Consider the following 21,858-nt stretch of genomic DNA (forward strand, 5'->3'; position numbering starts at 1 on the left):
GATGAGTGCCTCAACAATCCTAAATTGGCAAGCAAGGAGGACTAATAAGAAGGCAAAAGGACAAGCTATAGTGTTAAATGCACAAGAAGAGGGAGCTCTTCTTGATTGATGCTTCAAAAAATGTGATTCAAGCCATGGTGTTTCCATCCTTGATGTGAGGCTCAAAGTTGTTGAAATATATCAAACCAAGCATATCATATTCAGTGAAGGCATTCCCACAAAGAGTTGGTGGGATTACTTTCACAAGCAACATTTGGAATTGGTGTTTTGAGTAAGTGAACCCTTGGAGCAATCCAGGGCCATTATTTTTCAGCCAGAAATTGTAATGACCTTCCATAAGAACTTGAAGACACTATATGATCTACACAACTACCCCCCAAGCAACATTTGGAATGCAGATGAAATGGGTTTCCAAGGCTCTAGAGATAAAATCATGAGAGCACTTTCATGCAAAGGAACAAGATTTGTGTATGGAATGACCACAGACTCTAGGGAATGGATGCCAGTTTTATGTTGTGTTAATGCTGCTGGTAATGCCATTCCTAGATACTACATCTTCAAAGGACAAAGGGTTGGTGGCAATTATATCCAAGACTATGAAGAGGGAGCTGTCATGGCCATGCAAAGGAAAGGACGGATTACCTGGGAGTTGTTCCATGCATGGTAAGATCATTTCCACAATTGTATTGATGAGTCTATTGGCTTTGCCAATAGGCACTTGCTGATTCTTGATGGCCATTGCAGCCATGTTTCTATTTCAGTTGTTGAGAAGGCTACTTCATGGGGTATTGACATCATCACATTGCCAGCCCACACTTCTCATAAGCTTCAACTATTGGATGTGACCGTGTTCAAATCATGGAAGACTCATTTCCATAAAGAAAGGGCAGTTTGGCAACATAGGACATAAAGCGCTCAAGCATCTAAGGGTGACCTAGCTTCAATAACAGCCAAGGATTTCCAACTTTCATGCACTGAAAGCAATAACATAGATAGTTTTAGGGCCACTACAATATGGCCTCTTAATCCGAGAGCTCCACAATTTGATGGGATGCCCTCCTGAAACATGAATGTCATTGCAAGTGAAGAAGGGATGCCAAAGCAACTTGCATCACAAGTTCCCAACAACCCAAAGGAAGAACATGTAGAAGGTCAAGCCATAGAGGCATTGACATCATTGGGGGCTAAAGAAGTGTTGCACAATGAAGATGAGTCTACACAACCAGTAGATCCAAGTCCTTTTGACAATGCCACAATGATTCTAGAAATATTGTGATTGCCTCTCATAGAGGTTTCAGTCCGCCATGCACCTAGGGAGGCATTTGTGGACTATACCAATAGATTTATTCTAACATTAGATCGTTACATTAAGAGCTTGAAGGCAAAGAATGCTAAAAAGGAAGATATTGCTAGGGCTAAGAAGGAGAAAAGACTAGAGAGAGAGCGCGCAAGAAGAAAGAGAACTTGGCTGCAAAAGAAGCTGACATACGCAAACAACAAAGGGAGGCACAACGACATGCAAAACTCACAAGAAGAGCATGGGAAGTTGAAGAACTGGTAGCTAGGGCACATCTTTGGGCAATCCTATGGGAAGGTGCAAGAGGTTTAGATGATCACCCTTTGCAACTACATATTGATTGTCCTCACCATTAGATGGCACGAAGAGTGCGTCTAGAGAAGCTTCGAGAAGCTCGAAAAGAACGGGCCACCAAAGAGCTAACAATCGATGCAATGTAGCTTCCTAAATTGCAAGTGTAGCATTGCTACAAGTAGCATCCATGAAGCTTCTTCCCTCTTTTTGGATCGACTATCCTATCCCATAGTACACTAGCTACCAATTCCCCCATTTTGTATCTACTATCCAATTGATGAATATACAACACCTCTCTTATGTATCAATAGATCAATTTTGGATTATTTATTAAGTTCACTTTTGACTCACCAGTGTTGGGGTAGAAGGCCCTTGGGCATGCCCGTGTACAGTGACCGCCCATATTCTTTATTCATACATATGAGATAGTGCAATAAGGTTGTCATACCATTCTTGATAGCACCTACATTGTGTGTGCTCTTCTCTCCCGCATCTTCCTCTTCTCCTTCTCCACTACCATTGCATCCCCTTCAATTGGTATCAGAGCTTTGGATCAGAGCTTGATCATGGAGCTTGGCCTGGAATTACCTCAGCATGGACTGAAGACCTAAAGCTTGGAGCTTCAATGCTAGCCATGGCTTCTTCCCCCTGAGGTAAGATTTCATCTCCCGCCTCTCCCCAGCCGCCCCCCCCCCCCCCCCCACCATAGGCTCTTTGCAGGTGTTCCTTAACTTCATTGGGCACCTTGTATGCCCCCATTTGCCCCCTTATCCTCAGGATAACTAGCAGGCCCCACAGTAGCAGCTCACATTTTTTTGCGCATGTTTTAAAATCTGGCTCAAAAATCCCTTTTTTTCTCATATCTCAAGCATCCGAAACTTGATTTAGGCAAGGTAAGAGTCTAACTTGGGGTTTGGGCATGCTTCAGACACAATGGTGATGTCAAATCTACCAAATTCTAATCACAGAGTGTTCTACAACAGATCTAAGTTGATTTACAACAAGAAAATGTCATGCTCTTAGCTTATGTGATGCTCCTGAGGCTTGGTATTTGATGCCCAGATGCTTTGGTGATGTTTGCCCAATGTTTTGAGATGCTTTGGGACTTGGTTTGAGCTTCCATAGCTGAATTTATGCAGGGATTTACTACTGTACATTGTTTGGGCAGCAAGGTTTTATCAGGGACGGCTTATGTATAATGCTCTTTGTTGACATTCAAGTGTCCTATTGGATGTATTGATGCTTGGTCATCATGGTTTATGCCCTAATATGCTATTTGAGAGCTATTGAGCCTTGATTTGGATGTTGACACTTTGTTGTTGGTTGGGGTTTATGCTATCTTAGTTGACAAGTTATTTTACCTCCAGTTTGGTTATGCCTATGGTCTATGGGTGCTCCCGACTACTCGGGATGATATGCTTATGTATTTGGATGATGCCACTTTGATGTTTATGTTCCCGTATGCTTCTTTAGCAAAGAGTAGAGCTCAATTCTTGGTTCACTGTCATTTTCTTTGTAGCTGTCATTTCTCTTGACAAGGTTTATGCCCTCTGCTACCCATTATGGGACTGATGTCTAATGTGGATGCTTTTGGGTTCTATTGCAGTATGGCACATGTTTGGGCTTGACAAGACTTGCATTTGAGGACTTTTGGGGAGCAGTTGGACATTGATTTGGCTTTTTCCCTTATGACCTTGGATGCTACTTGGCCTTATGATTCAATGTTATGGATCCATGGATGTTTGGTTGATACAAACATGTATTGAGTAGAGTTGCTTCATTCTCTTGGCAGAGTTTTATTGAGCTTTGTATGCTCATTGGTGCTTAGATTTATTACGGGTTATTTTGGTTGATTAGTGGACTTTACAGTGCTTGGGCTACAGTTATGGCTTTCTTGCTCCTCTGTTGTCTAGCTTCTATGCTAGTTGGGCTATTTTTGACCATCCATGTTAGCAAGCAGATGCTATGTATGCTTACCCATCTATGCACATGGTCTACTATTGTATACTTTACAAAGCCACTTATTTGGATGTTGTTGTATAGATACTTGGGCTTTTCCTGGAGCTTGACTCTTGTAGGATTTTTTGTCTCTTGTCAGTCTTGGCTTTTCCCAAATGGCATTATGTACTGCAAAGCTATGCTTATGCATATGGTTATGGGCTAATTTCATGGCTGAATACCATATGCTCTTATGATAGATGTCTTATGCTTTACCATATTGTGGTTCGTTATGTCATGCAGTTGGCTACGACTCTTCTTCATGTGGAAGCTTTTGCATCCTTGGTTGATGCCTTTATGTCCTCCCATCCGTTGAGGTTTCATGAGCCTTTGTAGCAAGCTTCTACCATTGATGTACTTGCAAATTTTTATCTTTATGAGCAAGTTCCCTTTGTTGGGATAGCCCACTGCTTCTTGAGCTCTGTGGATGCTATGGATAGCCCTATTCATGATGACTTAGATTCCTTGTCATCTTCTATAGATTCTTCTTCTACAGGTATATGCTTCCATTGTGGGAAGCTTGGGCATGTTAAAAGAAAATGTTTCAGATGGATTAGAGAGCAGCAAAGACAGAGACAAACTTGACATGACCAAAGAGTCAAAGATACAAGAGATGAAGTGGGTGTTACCACTGTTACTAGTGGTGAGGTACATGTTGTTACCCATGATGATGCAGTTGAGCATGTACTCATGTCATCTAGTTTCCCTACAACTTTCTTGCTCAATGATACAGCCTACGCCTCAGATTGGCTATTGGATTCTATGGCATCTTGTCATGCTACTCCACATAGAGCATGGCTCTCTACTTACAGGGAGTTTGATGGATGCATTTCTTTTGGCCTTGAGCAAACTTATGCTATTCTTGGTATAGGGGACATATACCTAGCTTTGCCTAACGGGACTTCTCTTATGCTTAGGGATGTTTTACATGTTCCCATGCTCAGTAAGACCTTGATTTCTGTCAGTCAATTGCATGATGCATGTTACTATGTTTCTCTTCAGGATAGGTCATGGAAGATCTGTCGTGGTTGCTTGGTTTTGGCCAGAGGTTCTAGAGTTGGTTCTCATCATTACCCAGTGCATGTCTCTCATGTGGGAGATTCTATGGTTGCAATTATTCAGATAGCACTTGCATTCTTATGGCATTATCTCCTAGGCCATATGCACCATAGAGAGATGGAGATCTTGTCTTGTTCACACCCATTACTTCCTTCTATGTCACTTATAGATCTTGATGCTTGCCTTGATTGTACTCTTGATCCTTGCAGAGCCCCCTTGGCTTATGGCGATCATACAATGCATCCTCCTCTAGATCTTGTCCATTGTGTAGTATATGGACCTATGCCTTCCCAGTCACTTGGTGGAGTGTCATAATTTGTGACCTTTGTTGATCATGCTACCCACCGTGTTTGGGCTTTTCCCTTGTTGCAGACTGAGGATGTTGCAGTTATGCTTGACAGGTTTATGGATTCTACTATAGCAGGCCTAAGTGCTTGCAAATGGATTATGAGAGTTGTGCTCTCTCTCTCTCCGAGCTTTCGGACCTCTTGTCAGTAGTATGGCATTGATTTCTTGTGCCCACGGTATTATGGGATTGCTCATGGCATGTGCCTGACCTTATAGGCAAAGGTTGCTTCTATGCTTACCACAGCTGGGTTGTCTTATGGCTTTTGGGCTGAGGCCCTTATGACGGTAGTCTATTTGGTTAATAGGACATCATGCTTGACCTTGGATCATATTACACCCCATGAGGCATGGAGTGGCATGCAGCTCTCCTATGATTACTTGAGGATGTTTGACTACTAGGCATCTATCTGTACATATGCCACATGAGCCTATGTCATGTAGATGTATCCTCCTTGGCTATGGAGATTGTGACTTTAAGGCCGAAAGATTTTGGGATTTCGATGCCCAATAGGTCATACGCAGCCATCATGTTGCCTTCTATGAGATGCAGACACCTCTCAGGCCTCTTGATGACATAGTTGTGCATAGCAGTCAGGGTCCGGATGTTGGTGGACAGTTGCTAGACCCCTTGCAAGCTCATGAGATCCATTTTCTTGTAGGCTAGACAGCCAGTCATATATCAGTCTTCCGCTTCGTTGAGGCCACATGTAGTCTTGAGACCCCATTGGATGAGTGTCCAGGATGTTGGCCCTCTTTCAGTGATTGACTCTGGAGAGTTTGACTACTCTCCGCTTTCTTGTATGCACAACGCTGATGCTATGTCCGACTCTGATGCTTTACAGTCGTGCACCGATGAGTTGTGCTTACTTCATGAGAAGCATTCTTGGATTGCTCCGTTGTATGGAGCTGCGAGTTTGCTTATCTCTTGGATGTCATGGACTCAATGATGCTTGACTCTTCTTCTGCAGAGGTTCTCGATGCTTATTGCATAGCTCGCTTTCCAATTGGGTGTTGGGTGAGGTCATGATTCCTCACCTTTTCTCTTTTCCTTTTTCTTTGTTTTTTCACTCCCTAGCCCATTGGCCTTTTAATGGGAGGTTATTGGGATAAAAGGCCCTTAGGCCTACCCATGTACAGTGACCGCCCATATTCTTTATTTATATATATGAGATATTGCAATAAGGCTGTCATATCATTATTGACAGCACCTACATTGTGTGTGCCCTTCTCTCCCGCATCTTCCTCTTCTCCTTCTCCACTGCCATTGCATCCCCTTCAACCAGTTGTATATGTATGTACCTATTTGCACAGCACAACAAGCTATTCCAATGTTCATACACTACAACTGTTTGTTTGTTTTGGAAGCTTCACACAGTCACAGAACAAGGGAGAGGGTACTAGTAAGAAGAGCCTCACCTTCGTTTACCTCTCTATATTGTTTAATCTCTACACAACTCTACTTCCAATGCTTTCATATCTATAAAAAACAAAAAGAGAATCGCATGAGATGGGTGCTTACTAAAAAGGCATGGGATGGATTGTCCAACTGCCCCATTTGCAAGTAAACCATGCTTGCTTTCCTCTTGAAAACAATTATCTTTCCCAATTAAAGGGACACATGATAAAGATGTAGAATGTACCTGACTCGGGTCTTACTTGTTTTTCATTTCTTCCACATTTTTATTAGATGGAATAGTTGGATGACATGGTCCACCATTTGCTTAATTGCTTCATACTTCATATAATTCATACTTCAATGAATTCACCACATGCAAAAGTATAGAATATGAGCCATTTCAAATTTGCAGAACATTTTCAAATTCTACAACACACCAAGCTATGAACATTATAATGCAAAAATAGATGGGCATGTTTGATACAAAAATCCCCCTTGATTATAATGTAATTTCTTTCAATTCCTAGCGACCCAATTCATAGTTAAAAGGCTTGAGCATAAATCACAAAAAAGTGAAAGGTGAGAATGATCAAAGCTTGCACAAGAGAGCTATGGCAAGAGAGCAAGATAAGAGAGAGAGAGACTCACAATGTGGGAACTCCAACAGTCACAATGTGTGACCGGCCTTCCTTTTATTCATCTGTCATCACTGAAAGAATAAAGAATAAAGTGACAATGACGAGCACCTGCTGCCTGCTGCGTGCAGGCGCAGGTACTGTCACTGTAGTAATACACGGGCGGCTAGGCGAAGGTGCCTTTACCCCCAACAACCTCCCACTTAAAGGCAAATTTGCACCAATGAGGAGTGAAGAAGAAAAAGAAAAGATAGTACAACATGTACACATATACAACAGGATGAGGAAAGATGTTATCGCATCCCACACCCATCAATCTCCTGAGGAAGGCAAAGCGCTCCATAGAGAGGCTTTTGGTGAGTAGATATGCAGGATTCTGGTCAGAGTCGAGATCTTTCCAAGGCCAATAGACTTATCCTCAATGACCCCATGTATGAATTGATACCTCACCTCAACATGTTTCGTCTTCGCATGGAAGATTGGATTCTTGGCTAACTGAATAGCACTCATAGAATCCAAATGCAGTGTAGGGATAGTATCAATACCAAGGTCATGAACCAAACGGCCTAATCATATGGCCTCCTTGCAAGCCTCAGTGGCTTCAACATACTCGGATTCAATGGTGGAAAGAGCTATACACTTCTACACCCTAGACATCCAAGAGATAGCACCTCCAACATAGGTGAACACATAGCTAGAAGTGGACTTCCTACTATCTACATGTCCTACATAATCAGAGTCAGTGTACCCCACTACTCCTGTATATTGGCTACCATAGCATATGCACATATTTGCAATGCCCTTCAGGTACCTCATGATACCCTTCACTCACAACATCCCAATGCTTCTTGCTAGGTGTAGCCATATAGCATGCCACAACACCAACTGCAAAGGCAATATCTGGACAAGTGGCTATCATGGCATACATATGACTACCCATTGCGGATGCATAGGAAATCTTGGCCATCTCAACTCTCTACTCATCTGTTTGCAGGCAATCAGTCTATGATACCTTCACATAAGAAGGCAATGAACAACCAATAGGTTTCATGTCCTGCATGCGGAAGCGCTCAAGGACTTTATGAATGTACTCCCTCTATGGCAAGTAGAGGAGTCCTTGATGCATGTTGCATCTAATGTGCATACCAAGTATGTGAGAGGCATGCCCCCTAGATTCTTCATCTCAAAGCTCTTCTTGAGCTGAGCCATAAGAGCATCTAGCTCATCATGAGCTTTTCCTGCTAATAGCATGTCATCCACATAGAGTACCAAAATAAGCAAAGAACCATCGCGGGCTTTCTTTGTGTACAAGAACAGATCCGTAGCACTATGACTATAGCCGTGTGACTGCATAAAGGCATCGAACTTATGATACCATTCCCTAGGCGCCTACTTTAAGCCATAAAGACTTTTCTTCAACTTGCACACTAGGTGCTCCTTGCTAGGCTCTGCAAAGCCCTTAGGCTGCTCCATGTAAATCTCATCATGCAAATCCCCATGTAAAAATACCATCACATGAGAAAAAACTTCATCAAAGTCAACTCCATGCTCTTGTTTAAAACCCTTAGCAACAAGTCTTGCCTTATAAGCTAGCTTGGGGTGTCCATGGGTACGTTTCAACTTGTACACCCATTTGTATGGCAGAGCCTTCTTGCCACTAGGCAAGGAAACTAAATCCCAAGTCTCATTCTTATGTAAGGAGTCTATTTTAGACTGCATAGCCATCTCCCAGGAGTGACTGTCACCCCCTATACATAGCCTCATAATAGGTGAGAAGCTCTCCTGCATCTATAACCAAGATATAGTGTGTGGAGGGCTCAAATCTATCAGGTGGGCATCTATCTATAGTAGAACACTGCAATGCAGGCTCTGCTGCCTGCTCAACATTTTGTCCAACATCCTGACAATGAGTACCTGCTTCTATTACTGCATGCTGTCCAACTTGTTGTATAGGAGCTCGTGCTCCTCTTGAAATATAACCCTGCATATCTACACTATCTTCTTAGGCTGTCTTTGCATCTTTTCTTCATGGAAGACTACATCATGGCTACGGATGACTTTTCGCACATGTGGATCCCATAGATGGTAACCCATCTCTCCTGCATCTCCATAGCCAAGGAATATGCATTTAACACTCTTAGGATCTAACTTGTTACGCTTGTCCTTGGGCACATGGCAAAATGCCTCACATCCAAAGACATGTAAATGTGCAAAAGCGGGAGGCTTTCCTATCCATACCTCCTCTGCAACCTAGAAATCAATGGCACTACAAGGCGATCTATTAATGATATGCACATTAGTAGTAACTATCGAGCCCAAAAGTGCTAGGATAGGCCTGCATAGCTAAGCATACTGTGAACCCTTTCTTGGATGGTCCTATTCATCCACTCAGTCATACCATTCTGGGGAGGGGGTGTAAGGGGCAGTCAATTGACGCTTAATACCCCTCTCAACACATAACTGCTCAAAATCACGTGATACATATTCACCCCCATTAACTATCCTAAGGCATTTCATCCTATTCCCAGATTGGTTTTTTGCCAAAGCAAGCCATCTCTAAAAAATTTCCAAGACATCGGACTTCTGCTTTATGGGATAAGCCCATAACTTACGTGAAAAATCATCTATGAAGGTAACAGAATACTTCGCACCACCCAAAGACTGATAGGGCATGGGCCCACAGACATCAGAATGTACCAAAGCCAAGGGCTCACTCATGCGTGATATTCTAGACTTCTTATGTGTAGACCTAGTCTGCCTGCCATAAAGACAATGATCACAAGAATCAAAATGAGAATAGTGAGGGGCGATAAGTACTGCAAACCAAAAAGCATTTTCATTCCCTTAACGGACATGTGCCCCAAATGGGCATGCCAAAGAGATACATGAGGTAAAGACCCCACATACAAAGCATGATCAACTATAGATCCAAAAACAACTAAGGGGTAGAGGTTGCCAGCCTTGGCACCTCTTGCAAGCACAAGCCTGCCATGAGTAATCTTCCATGCATAGTCTCCAAAAGATATATGATATCCTGCATCATCAAGCTATCCAATGAACATGACATTGTATGTCAATGCAGGGACATTATGTACATCGTGTATAACAAAATTGTTGCCAAAAGGAAACTGCAGCCTAACATCACCAATGCCGATAATCTCAAGAGACATGTCGTCACCCAAGCGCACAGAACCTAAAACAGAACAGTATGAATGGAACCACTCTCGGCAAGGTGCCACATGAAAGGGCGCACTTGAGTCCAAGAGCCAACACTGTGCATACATAGAGTGTATCTTTGTCATCTGCGAAGCACTAGATGAAGCTGTTGCAAGGATATAATCCCCATCACTATCCTCGAGCTGCATAACATTGATCTCTTCAATTTTAACACTTGTCTTAGCATGTACTATGCTGTAATCAGAAGACTTTTCCTGCAGTTTCTCTTTTCCTTTGTCTTTGTGCCTTTCGTTGTGCAATTCATGACATTGTGGCCTTATGTGGCCTTTCTTCCCACAATGATGACAAGTCACATTTGCATTTCTCCCATGAGAGTTACTGTGCGACTTGCTACGCAACTTGGATCGAGATTTCTGTGAATCTTGTCCACGGCCATTACCATGGTAATTCTTTGCATTTCCATCATTTCTGCCTCTAACTATCAAAGCATGAGATACAGGAGAGGCATCCAGATTCTTAGGGCTTATTTCTTCTTGTAGAATAGAGCTCTCAACATTAGATAGCTTCAGAGTAGTGTCTGAAGCACATAAGGCAGTGCAAAATACATTCCAAGACTCATTAAGAGTTCCAAGTAAGAACAATGGAGTGACATCCTCTTTGAAATCAATCCCCTACGAAACCAAGTTCTTAAGAATAGCATGAAACTGACTCAAATGAGCTGACATGGTCACATTCTCTTTGCAAAGATCCATAAGCTATTTCAGCCAATACATTTGACTTGCAGGACTTTTCTTGTCATAGAGGTTCTTAATCTTATCCCAAAGCTGTCAAGTACTCTGTGCTTCCTCAACCACATTGTAATGCACCTGTTCATTGAGAGACAAGATGAGGGTGGTGGACTTGCATAACTCATCAAGCTCCATCCATTCGTCATTAGTCATAGTTTCAAGTTGCTCTCCACCTCAACCTTAGTGGCTTTATCTGCAATTTTTGCACCAGTACCTACCAAACTTGGTTCTTCCAATAGGCATAATTCATACTACCAAGCTTAGTGATGTTGAAGATAGCAATGTCAGTGGAAGAAGATGCCATACTACAAGCTGAAACAATGTAGACAGTTCAAAACTGCTTGCTGTAAACTGTAGAAAATGACCAAAAAACCACCAAAACCAAGGTAAAATGGTGAGAAACAAGTAATCAATGATGATGTCTACCAAGTACCATCAAAAGTGCATCAAACCAAGATGATTCAACATGAAAAATACATGACAGTCCGGAGATATATGCTTGTTGTAATTTTTGACAACAGTGTACAATGAGAGCTAAAAGTAGGCAAAACCCAATATTCAAAGTCAATCACTGACCATCAATGCAAAACTAGCATCAGCAAGCATGTAACAGTCAAACTGACACGAGCCAACATCCAAGCATGTTAGACAAAGTCCATCAGTAAAATCAGTACACCCCCAATTAATAGGGCAAAATGTACATACCATTGCTAAGACCTGACACAAGTCAGTGTCTACTCGGTGAATACAAAGCCGAATCAGCCCAAGTACATCTACACAGACCAAGGAATATCAACCATACATCATCCACAAGGAGATCCCGGTCTCAAAGATCCAAAAGCTCAATATGCATAACCCACAGTGCTCAATGTCTGATAAGCATACAAAAATGCTCCGACTGGCACAAAAGCCATAAGTGTCAAGCAAATAAGCTCAAACAAAGCATCTAAGAGCACCAGTGATGGAGTATCCAAGATCATACATCAATAAGACATCCAGAGCATATGAGCGGTCTAGTATCCAATGATAGCATCCAATGTCATAAAGACAATCCCAATTAATCTTTGTGACGAGCCAAATCAAGACCAAAATAAGCTCTAGAATATCCAAAGTCGAGCTCAAACGAAGCTCCAGTAGCATTCAAGTCCAAACAATGTAACTAGCATGTGTAGGTAACATAAGCATCAAGCATGTACCAATGGGTCACACATAAACCATAGGTGATAACCTTTGTCACAAAGCATGCCAGTGTAAACCAATGTCAAGTAAATGACAACCAATATGGAGCTCAAAAAAGGCTTAAAATACATTCCAAAACCATCCAAAGCGTTTGCCAACCTTCATTTGCATCCCAATAGTCACATGAAACACCCGACAAGCACCCATGACCAATAGGCAGAGTATAAAGTGACTAAATAAGCTTTAGCCCTGGAGTGTACAACATTGATTTAATGTGTCACGAACCAAGCTCGAATGCTCAAGGAACCATGTTTTGATACCAGTTGAAAGGTGAGAAGGATCAAAGCTTGGACGTGAGTGCTATGGCAGGAGAGCAAGAGCAAGAGAGAGATAGAGACTCACAATGTGGGAACTCCAACAGTCACAATGTGTGACCAGCCTTCCCTTTATTCATTTGTCATCACTAAAATAATAAAGAATAAAGTGACAGTGATGGGTGCTGTTGCTTGCACTGTGCAATTGCGGGTACTGTTAGTATAGTAATACATGGGCGGCTAGGCAGAGGCACCTTTACCCTCAACACAAAGACACCAAATTGGGTATGGTAAACCAAAATAGATCTACAGATGATCAATTCTGGATGAAGAGCCATGACTATGTGTGACATTTGGCACATATTGAGTCATCTCACATGAGCTATTATTGGCAAACAATGCTAATAAAATGCCCATACAAACCACCTTCACCCCTTCATAGTGGTTAGGTTAGGCTTGTTCCAAAGTCACACTTCCTTTTTGAATTGATTAGGACCAACATAAAAGTAAACAGAGATGGAGATCTTAACCACCAAAGAATAAAAAACCAACGACAATACAATAGACTCCAGCATAATGAAAATAAATACATGGTCTCTTTGAAAATTTGAAATTTAGATATGGCACATATCAAAATTCACCAAGCCAAAAATCAAGCAAATAGCTCTTGATTGGCAAGAACTCTTCGGCCCATAATAAACTGAGAGGCCGGTCAGTACTAGTAAGCATAATAAACTAAGAGGTCTATAATAAACTGCCAAAAATCAAGGAAAAGCTGCTGATTGGCAAGAACTCTCTCTTTGCTTTGTGCAATGTACCTATGAAGAGGAGCTCTACAATACCACACATATAGAAACTCTACAAAGTTAAGAGAGAGAGAGACTCATAATGTGGGAACTCCAACAGTCACAATGTGTGACCGGCCTTCCCTTTATTCATTTGTCATCACTAAAAGAATAAAGAATAAAGTGACAGTGATGGGTGCCGTTGCCTGCAATGTGCAACTGCGAGTACTATTAGTATCGTAATACACATGCGGCTAGGTGGAGGCGCCTTTACCCTCAATACAAAGACACCAAATTGGGTATGGTAAACCAAAATAGATCTACATATGATCAATTCTGGACGAAGAGCCATGACTATGTGTGACATTTGGCACATATTGGGTCATCTCACATGAGCTATTATTGGCAAACAATGCTAATAAAACGCCCATACAAACCACCTTCACCCCTTCATAGTGGTTAGGTTAGGCTTGTTCCAAAGTCACACTTCTTTTTTTAATTGATTAGGACCAACATAAAAGTAAACAGCGATGGAGATCTTAACCACCAAAGAACAAAAAATCAACAACAATACAATAGACTCCAGCATAATGAAAATAAATACCTGGTCTCTTTGAAACTTTGAAATTTGGATATGGCACATATTAGAATTCACTAAGCCAAAAATCAAGCAAATAGCTCTTGATTGGCAAGAACTCTTCGGCCCATAATAAACTAAGAGGCCGATCAGTACCAGTAAGCATAATAAACTAAGAGGCCCATAATAAACTGCCAAAAATCAAGGAAAAGCTGTTGATTGGCAAGAACTCTCCCTTTGCTTTGTGCAATGTACCTACGAAGAGGAGCTCTACAACACCACACATATAGAAACTCTACAAAGTCGAGAGAGAGAGAGAGAGAGAGAGAGAGACTCGCAATGTGGGAACTCCAACAGTCACAATGTGTGACCGGCCTTCCCTTTATTCATTTTTCATCACTAAAAGAATAAAGAATAAAGTGACTGTGATGGGTGCCACTGCCTGCAGTGTGCAACTGCGAGTATTGTTAGTATAGTAATACACACACGGCTAGGCGGAGGCACCTTTACCCTCAACACAAAGACACCGAATTGGGTATGGTAAACCAAAATAGATCTACAGATGATCAATTATGGATGAAGAGCCATGACTATGTGTGAAATTTGGCACATATTGAGTCATCTCACATAAGCTTTTATTGGCAAACAATGCGAATAAAACGCCCATACAAACCACCTTCACCCCTTCATAGTGGTTAGGTTAGGCTTGTTCCAAAGTCTTGATTAGGACCAACATAAAAGTAAACAGAGATGGAGATCTTAACCACCAAAGAACCAAAAACCAATAACAATACAATAGACTCCAACATAACGAAAAGAAATACCTGGTCTCTTTGAAAATTTGAAATTTTGATATGGCACATATTAGAATTCACCAAGCTAAAAATCATGAAAATAGCTCTTGATTGGCAAGAACTCTTCGGCCCATAATGAGTTGAGAGGCTGATCTGTACTAGTAAGCATAATAAACTAAAAGGCCCATAATAAACTGCCAAAAATCAAGGAAAAGCTGTTGATTGGCAAGAACTCTCCCTTTGCTTTGTGCAATGTACCTACGAAGAGGAGCTCTACAACACCACACATATAGAAACTCTACAAAGTCAAGAGAGAGAGAGACTCACAATGTGGGAACTCCAACAGTCACAATGTGTGACCAGCCTTCCCTTTATTCATTTGTCATCACTAAAAGAATAAAGAATAAAGTGACAGTGATGGGTGCCATTGCCTGCAGTGTGCAACTGCGGGTACTGTTAGTATAGTAATACACGCGTGGCTAGGCGGAGGCGCCTTTATCCTCAATACAAAGACACCAAATTGGGTATGGTAAAACCAAATAGATCTATAGATGATCAATTCTGGATGAAGAGCCATGACTATGTGTGACATTTGGCACATATTGAGCCATCTCACATGAGCTATTATTGGCAAACAATGCGAATAAAACGCCCATACAAACCACCTTCACCCCTTCATAGTGGTTAGGTTAGGCTTGTTCCAAAGTCACACTTCCTTTTTGAATTGATTAGGACCAACATAAAAGTAAACAGAGATGGAGATCTTAACCACCAAAGAACAAAAAACCAACAACAATACAATAGACTCCAGCATAATGAAAAGAAATACCTGGTCTCTTTGAAAATTTGAAATTTAGATATGGCACATATCATAATTCACCAAGCCAAAAATCAAGCGAATAGCTCTTGATTGGCAAGAACTCTTCGGCCCATAATAAACTGAGAGGCCGGTCAGTACTAGTAAGCATAATAAACTAAGAGGTCTATAATAAACTGCCAAAAATCAAGGAAAAGCTGCTGATTGGCAAGAACTCTCCCTTTGCTTTGTGCGATGTACCTACGAAGAGGAGCTCTACAACACCACACATATAGAAACTCTACAAAGTTAGCATGAACATCAAGGCATGCATGGCAAAAATTAGAATGCACTTGTAGATAGGAGAAGCAATCAGTCCAGGTTGAGGGGTGTTTTTGAAAATGGACAACATCCCTACGTGCTCAAAGTCATGTTGCCAATCCAGGGGGAGCATTCTACAAATTGGGGGAAGCCTCATATTGCCAATCTTGAAGAGCAATCAACGGGCGCCATGCCCCACTGCTCAAGGCACAATTCTCCCTATCTTTGTAGGACGATTCTCACCACAAATGGTCTCAAACTTGACCCTTCCATGCATGTGACATTGCCCATGCTGTCACTGTTGAGCCCCATCGCCACACGCTTCACATTATCAAGCCAAGCTTTTCATAGTGTCACTTGAAGATGGCGCCTCAGAGCTCCCCTCTCGATTCCTCGCATGTAAGTCATCAAAACTGCTTCTCCTCAAAAAACTGCGCATTGAACATTCCTTTCTAGCACCTTCTTCCAACATCGATGCCACTCAAGTGTGAGACAGGGAAGTGTCAGTACATGGAAAGTGGAGGAATTGAGGGCGACTGTATGTGGGGGCTTTCCAATGGCATAGTGCAACAGGGGGTGAGAGAGAGAGAGCATGTGCTCAAGACGCTCGACATTGAGAGAGAGAGAGAGAGAGAGAGAGAGAGAGAGAGAGAGAGAGAGAGAGAGAGAGAGAGTCTCGCCATGCAGTGTTCCACCAATGGAGCTGCATGGAGCAGCAGCCATGTAGGATTGGCTCCTAACTGGTTGTTGCCCATGCTTGGGTTTGGGGCAACTGTGACACGTGGCAGGGGAAGGAGTGTTTGCAATCGTGTCCTCCCGAGTCCCAAAAGATTACACCAAGTTTTTAAATTCCTTTTTAAAATTAAAATTCCCAGTCAATTTCACTTGTTCTATTTTCCCTCAATAGGAAATTGATGTGACACACGTGCAATAAGGTTGGGGTGCCCAAAATTTCAATGTGGAGGGGCCAATGGTGTGTAAAAAGTTAAGTGTTCCACCATTGGCCCCTTTAGTCTAGTCCCCAATAGCACGTGGTGCGAGACAGGCGATCAAAATTGGAGATTAGATTAAAGGGCCGACAGATTTGAAGGGTGCTTTTGCCCGAAAACGCCTTTGGGGGAGCGGGAGCCGTCCATGGTTTTTTAACTGCCAGCCTTGCACACTCGCGTGCAGCCAAGTGAATCAAGCTCATGCAGCCCCATAACACCAACACGAACCCGACTAATGAACCAGAACAACAAAAGCATACAATTATCAAAACAGAAGAAGACACAGAGACACAGACACAGAGAGAGAGAGAGAGTGTGTGTGTGAGAGGGGTTTCTTCCATGGACCTGTTCCCTACATCCCCTCGCTTACAGGAATCCTCACTGGCTCTCGGGTCTGCCTAACGTCAGAGACGCAGACACAGACACAGACACAGACAGAGTGAGAGACACGGATTGATTGATTGTAGGCCTCACGATGATCTGTGCCATGGATCTGTTCGCGAAATCGCCTAGCTCCCTCATCGGCAACCTCAGCCCCCTCTCGCGCATCTTCCTCCTCCTCTTCTCCACCCTGCTCCTGGCCAAGATCCTCTCCACCCTCTTCTTCAGGCCGCGCCACAAGACCCTTCCCCCTAAGGTCCGCACCTTCCCCCTTGTCGGCGGCGTCCACAAGTTCATGAAAGGCCCCATCAACATGATCAGAGAGGAGTACCCTCGCCTCGGCAGCGTCTTCACCGTGAAGGTGCTGCACCGCGACATCACCTTCTTGATTGGCCCTGAGGTGTCGGCGAATTTCTTCAAGGCACCTGAAGCAGAGATGAGCCAGCAGGAAGTGTATCAGTATAATGTGCCAACGTTTGGACCGGGCGTCGTCTTTGATGTAGATTATTCTGTACGGATGGAACAGTTCCGGTTCTTCAGCGAGTCGTTGCGTGTTGCCAGCTTGAAGAGCTATGTGGAGCACATGGTCTACGAAGCGGAGGTGATTAAGATCCCCTGTTTGTTTGTCTGATGTTAGGCTGTCTCTTGGAAGTCATATCTTAGTTCTGCTCAGCTTTTGGAAAGGACTTTTAAAGCTTATCTAGTTAGGGGAGCCAGGAGAAAGAGACTTTGGGCAATATGCTGTATACTATACCATCATGCATATGCATATTCATCAGACTGAAATGAAGGGGAAGAAATTGGTGGGTGAGAGGTCTCAATTGTAGCGGCGGTGATCGGTTGTGTGTGTATCCCCCTTTTGCCACAAATTAATGAATTAAGAGGCAGTTGAACTTGCTCATTTGCCTGTTATTCTGTAAGGTAGAAAAGTCGTTTGCTTACAGCCAAAACTTGATATTATCTAAGGTATCTCGTGCAAAAACCTGTCAAAAGCTCCCTTCTAAAGTAGAGACTTGTTTGAGGGACAGAAGTTTTATCTTGGTAAAGAAGATGTAATAGGCTATATCTCTCAACATGATACAACGTCAAAATACAAGGTTTTAAACAAAGTCAAGCTCAGAATATTTGAAAGAGGAGGGAGTGGTGATGGCCAAAAAATGAGAGCCTGACCTGTGATTGTGGATATTTGGGAGTCTTTTTCTGAATGTTGAGTCTCTGCACAGGATTAGGTGTACCTTTTTCTGTTGTTTTACGGAGGAAGTTATAGCTATCTTGGTATCCCTAACCTATACCTTTTCTTGTGGCTGTGTTGCACAGAACTTTTTTGCCAAATGGGGTAATGAAGGTGAGGTGGACCTGAAAGCAGAACTTGAGCAGCTGATAATTCTGACTGCAAGTAGGTGTCTCTTGGGCAGGGAGGTCAGAGATCAGCTGTTCCAAAATGTGAGTGATCTTTTCCATGATCTCGACAGTGGTATGCTTCCTATCAGCGTTCTTCTTCCTTATCTCCCTATTCCTGCACATCGTCGAAGAGATCGAGCTCGAAAGCAGTTAGCAGACATCTTCTCCAAGATCATTCAGAACCGTAGGGCTTCTGGAAAGACAGAGCCTGATATGCTACAAGCATTTATTGATTCCAAGTACAGGGCTACTGGGCGTTCATTGTCAGACAATGAAATTACAGGCCTATTGATTGCTGCACTTTTTGCTGGACAGCACACAAGCTCAATCACTTCTACATGGACTGGAGCTTATCTTCTGAGGTTAGATTTGCAGTTTCAAGTTTAGGCTATCCTTTTACATCTCTCTGTCTAATCATTGCATTGGGTGTTGAACGTCTCTTCTGTTTTGGCTGTAGAAACAAGCAATTTCTGGGGCCCGTTTTAGAGGAGCAGGCAGAGGTGATGAAGCGGCATGGTGATAAACTAGATTACGATATCCTCAGTGAGATGGATGTATTGTATCGAGCCATCAAGGAGGCTCTTCGTTTGCATCCACCACTGATTCTCTTACTTCGCTATAATCACAAAGATTTCTCTGTGAAGACGAGAGAAGGAAATGACTTTGTGATCCCAAAGGGGCATGTGGTGGCAACTTCACCAGCATTTGCTAATCGTTTGCCTTACATTTATAGAGACCCAGATACCTATGATCCAGATAGATTTGGTCCAGGTCGTGATGAGGATAAGGCTGCAGGAGCTTTTTCATACATCTCATTTGGTGGTGGAAGGCATGGTTGCCTTGGAGAACCATTTGCTTACCTGCAGATCAAAACAATATGGAGTCACTTGTTTCGCAACTATGAATTGGAGTTGATATCACCATTTCCAGAGATTGATTGGGACGCTATGGTTGTAGGGGTAAAAGGGAAGGTGATGGTCAGGTACAAGAAGAGACAACTAAAGGTACAGTAGCGTGCCTGTTCTGCAGGCAAGGCTTGATCTTTGAGTGGCTTAGTTCAACATTTAGTCCACATTTCACTACCCTTGTCATATTTATTTCCTTTACATCGGATCACAGCTATAGGCTCATATCTATGCTTTCCATTGTGCCAGTGTTCTGTGTCTAACAACTTTGGATTACATTACAAATACGTTTTATCTTGATGAGAGCTTATTAATGTTAGGGAGATGGTGATATTCTACACAACTAGGCAATGTTTTACCAAGGCTTCATGCTGGAGTCTACAATGTTTTCTTCTGTGATGAAAGTTTCTGTACTGGTTATTGTGCAACTTCATGGTTCCTTAGTCATGAATTACTTTTTGGTGGCTGAAGAATTTGCTTCAACTGAACTCTCTCTCTCTCTCATCGTTGTATTATTTGTTGCTATAGAAGATTAACAAAGATGGATCTCTGAATGTTTAAGAGGCCCTTGTGCATTCCAATTTGAACTGCTGTATCAGTTACTGATGTACCAGTTTTTAAGGAAGGTGTCCATCAATGAGCATTCCTGTCAATCAGTATTGCACATGTCATGAGTAGTGTGGAAGTTAAAGCTGCACCAGTGCACTCATGAGAAGCTCACAATCAGAATCATGCACAATTGTGAAAAGTCTAATTTTTAAAACTTCTGCCAAATTTTAAACCGTTACATACATCTTGTACCTTTGGGGAAAATTGTTGATTGAACAAGGTCTAGAAGAAACAATCAGCAGGATCCTGAGAAAATGGATGCAGTCTGTTAGGAGTTTCAAACATTATTATGAAGAATTTTAAGAGTTCCCTTCATGGTTTGTGAGTAAGAACTTCAGGGAAACAAACAATCAGCAAGATCCTGATAACATGGATGCAGAGTCTGTTTGGGGTTTAGAAAATTATTGTCAGGAATTTCAAGAGTTCCAAATCAAGAATTGTAAGTCAAGACAGTACCCGGGTGTAATTGCCCTTAAGATTACAAGATTAAGACGGAAACCCTCTCTTCAAATGAGGCTAGATTTGTGACCACTTTCAATTCTCTTTGATGGCATCACAATAACCATAGTTGTAATCTTGGTAGAATCCATATTTTCCCCTTCAATACGTTTACTTGTAGCCTTAGGAGAATGTGTTCAGAGCAAAATGAAGCCAAAAATTTATCATTTTCCTTCTTAAGAACATGACCCTTTTGGAGATGCGTCAATCGTGCTATTGTTTATTCAATCAATGTCACTAATGTTTTAATGGAAAATGTTGCCTCTCTTCATTAGAATCTCCAAAGGAAGAATCAAGGAGAGTAATGTGAGGTAGCTGGAAACCGGTTTTGGGTTTTGCTTTATGAACAAGATCCCATGAAAGTAGTGTCCATACACATCCTTGGCTTTTTAACATTACTTTTCATTCATAATTTGCATCATTAAAAAACGAATATTTTCATGAAAATTTTCAATTTCATGTTGTGTGTCTCGCCTGAAGAAAGCAACTTTGTCAATTTTGGGGCGGGGGGAAACTGTGTCAGTTTTGATACTGATGTGGACAGCTTCTAGGTGTGCTCAAGCTGGTTCGGTTAACAGATTAGTAAGGTATTATCCAGTTCTTGGATCAAGATGATAATTCAAGCTCAAGAATCTCTTTTTATAATGTGGATCACAGTTAAGAGATGAGCATGAGCATGAAAGACCCTTTGGCTGGAAGAGCTAGATATAGCTTACAATATTTTCATGTGGAAGAAAGCTCTTGGATTAGATGGAACTTCTAGAGGCTATATTGCCATGTTGGCATGACATTAAACACACTGCTGAATGTGATTGATGGTTTTGAAGAAAGGGATGCAGGGGAGCTGAACGTCAAAGCAGTCTAATCAAAGTTGATGCGTAAGATGTTTTGCCCCATGATGTTGCACTAGAGACCAGAACTCTGATGATCTTCTTATAGAAGTTGATTGCAGACCCAGAATACTATTGGGCTTCTTATCCTATGTGGTTTGGAATTTGTTAAAGGCAGATTACTCTGTTTGACATTGTTGGTGCTATGGATGTTGTCACTGTTCCTGGGCAAAATAGGAACTATGGTTTGCATCAAGTAGGGTCCTGTGCAGTTTAGATTTGTTGAAGAAAGATTGCTCTGTCAAACATTCTAGGTGCTACAGGTGTTGTTACTGTTCCTGGGGAGAAGAGGTGCTATGGTAGTTGCTTCTGATCCTGTGCAGAACAAATTTCGATTCATTTGGAAATGGAAGAAGCCTTTGACCAGTTGACTGGGTCTTTGCCCATGTGCTGTTGAAGGGTTGGGCTTTGGTGAGAATGGTGTGAC

The 21,858-nt window shown here is 42.2% G+C and overlaps 1 protein-coding gene and 1 pseudogene across 1 annotated transcript; both read left to right on the forward strand.

Moving 5' to 3' along the window:
• Positions 1–433: 433 nt before the first annotated feature.
• On the forward strand, positions 434–1,276 carry LOC148042063 (MFS-type transporter clz9-like; annotated as a pseudogene).
• A 15,584-nt stretch (positions 1,277–16,860) lies between these two features.
• On the forward strand, positions 16,861–20,017 carry CYP51G1 (CYTOCHROME P450 51G1). Its single transcript, XM_087685135.1, has 3 exons — positions 16,861–17,729; positions 18,446–18,891; positions 18,987–20,017. The coding sequence occupies exons 1-3, from the start codon at positions 17,223–17,225 to the stop codon at positions 19,540–19,542; spliced, it is 1,509 nt and encodes a 502-aa protein (XP_087541261.1). The 5' UTR covers positions 16,861–17,222; the 3' UTR covers positions 19,543–20,017.
• Positions 20,018–21,858: the final 1,841 nt, after the last annotated feature.

The sequence above is a fragment of the Lygodium microphyllum genome, chromosome 1, assembly GCF_053477565.2.
Source record: "Lygodium microphyllum isolate KBCC chromosome 1, Lygodium_microphyllum_v1.1.10, whole genome shotgun sequence".
NCBI classification, from domain to species: Eukaryota; Viridiplantae; Streptophyta; class Polypodiopsida; order Schizaeales; family Lygodiaceae; genus Lygodium; species Lygodium microphyllum.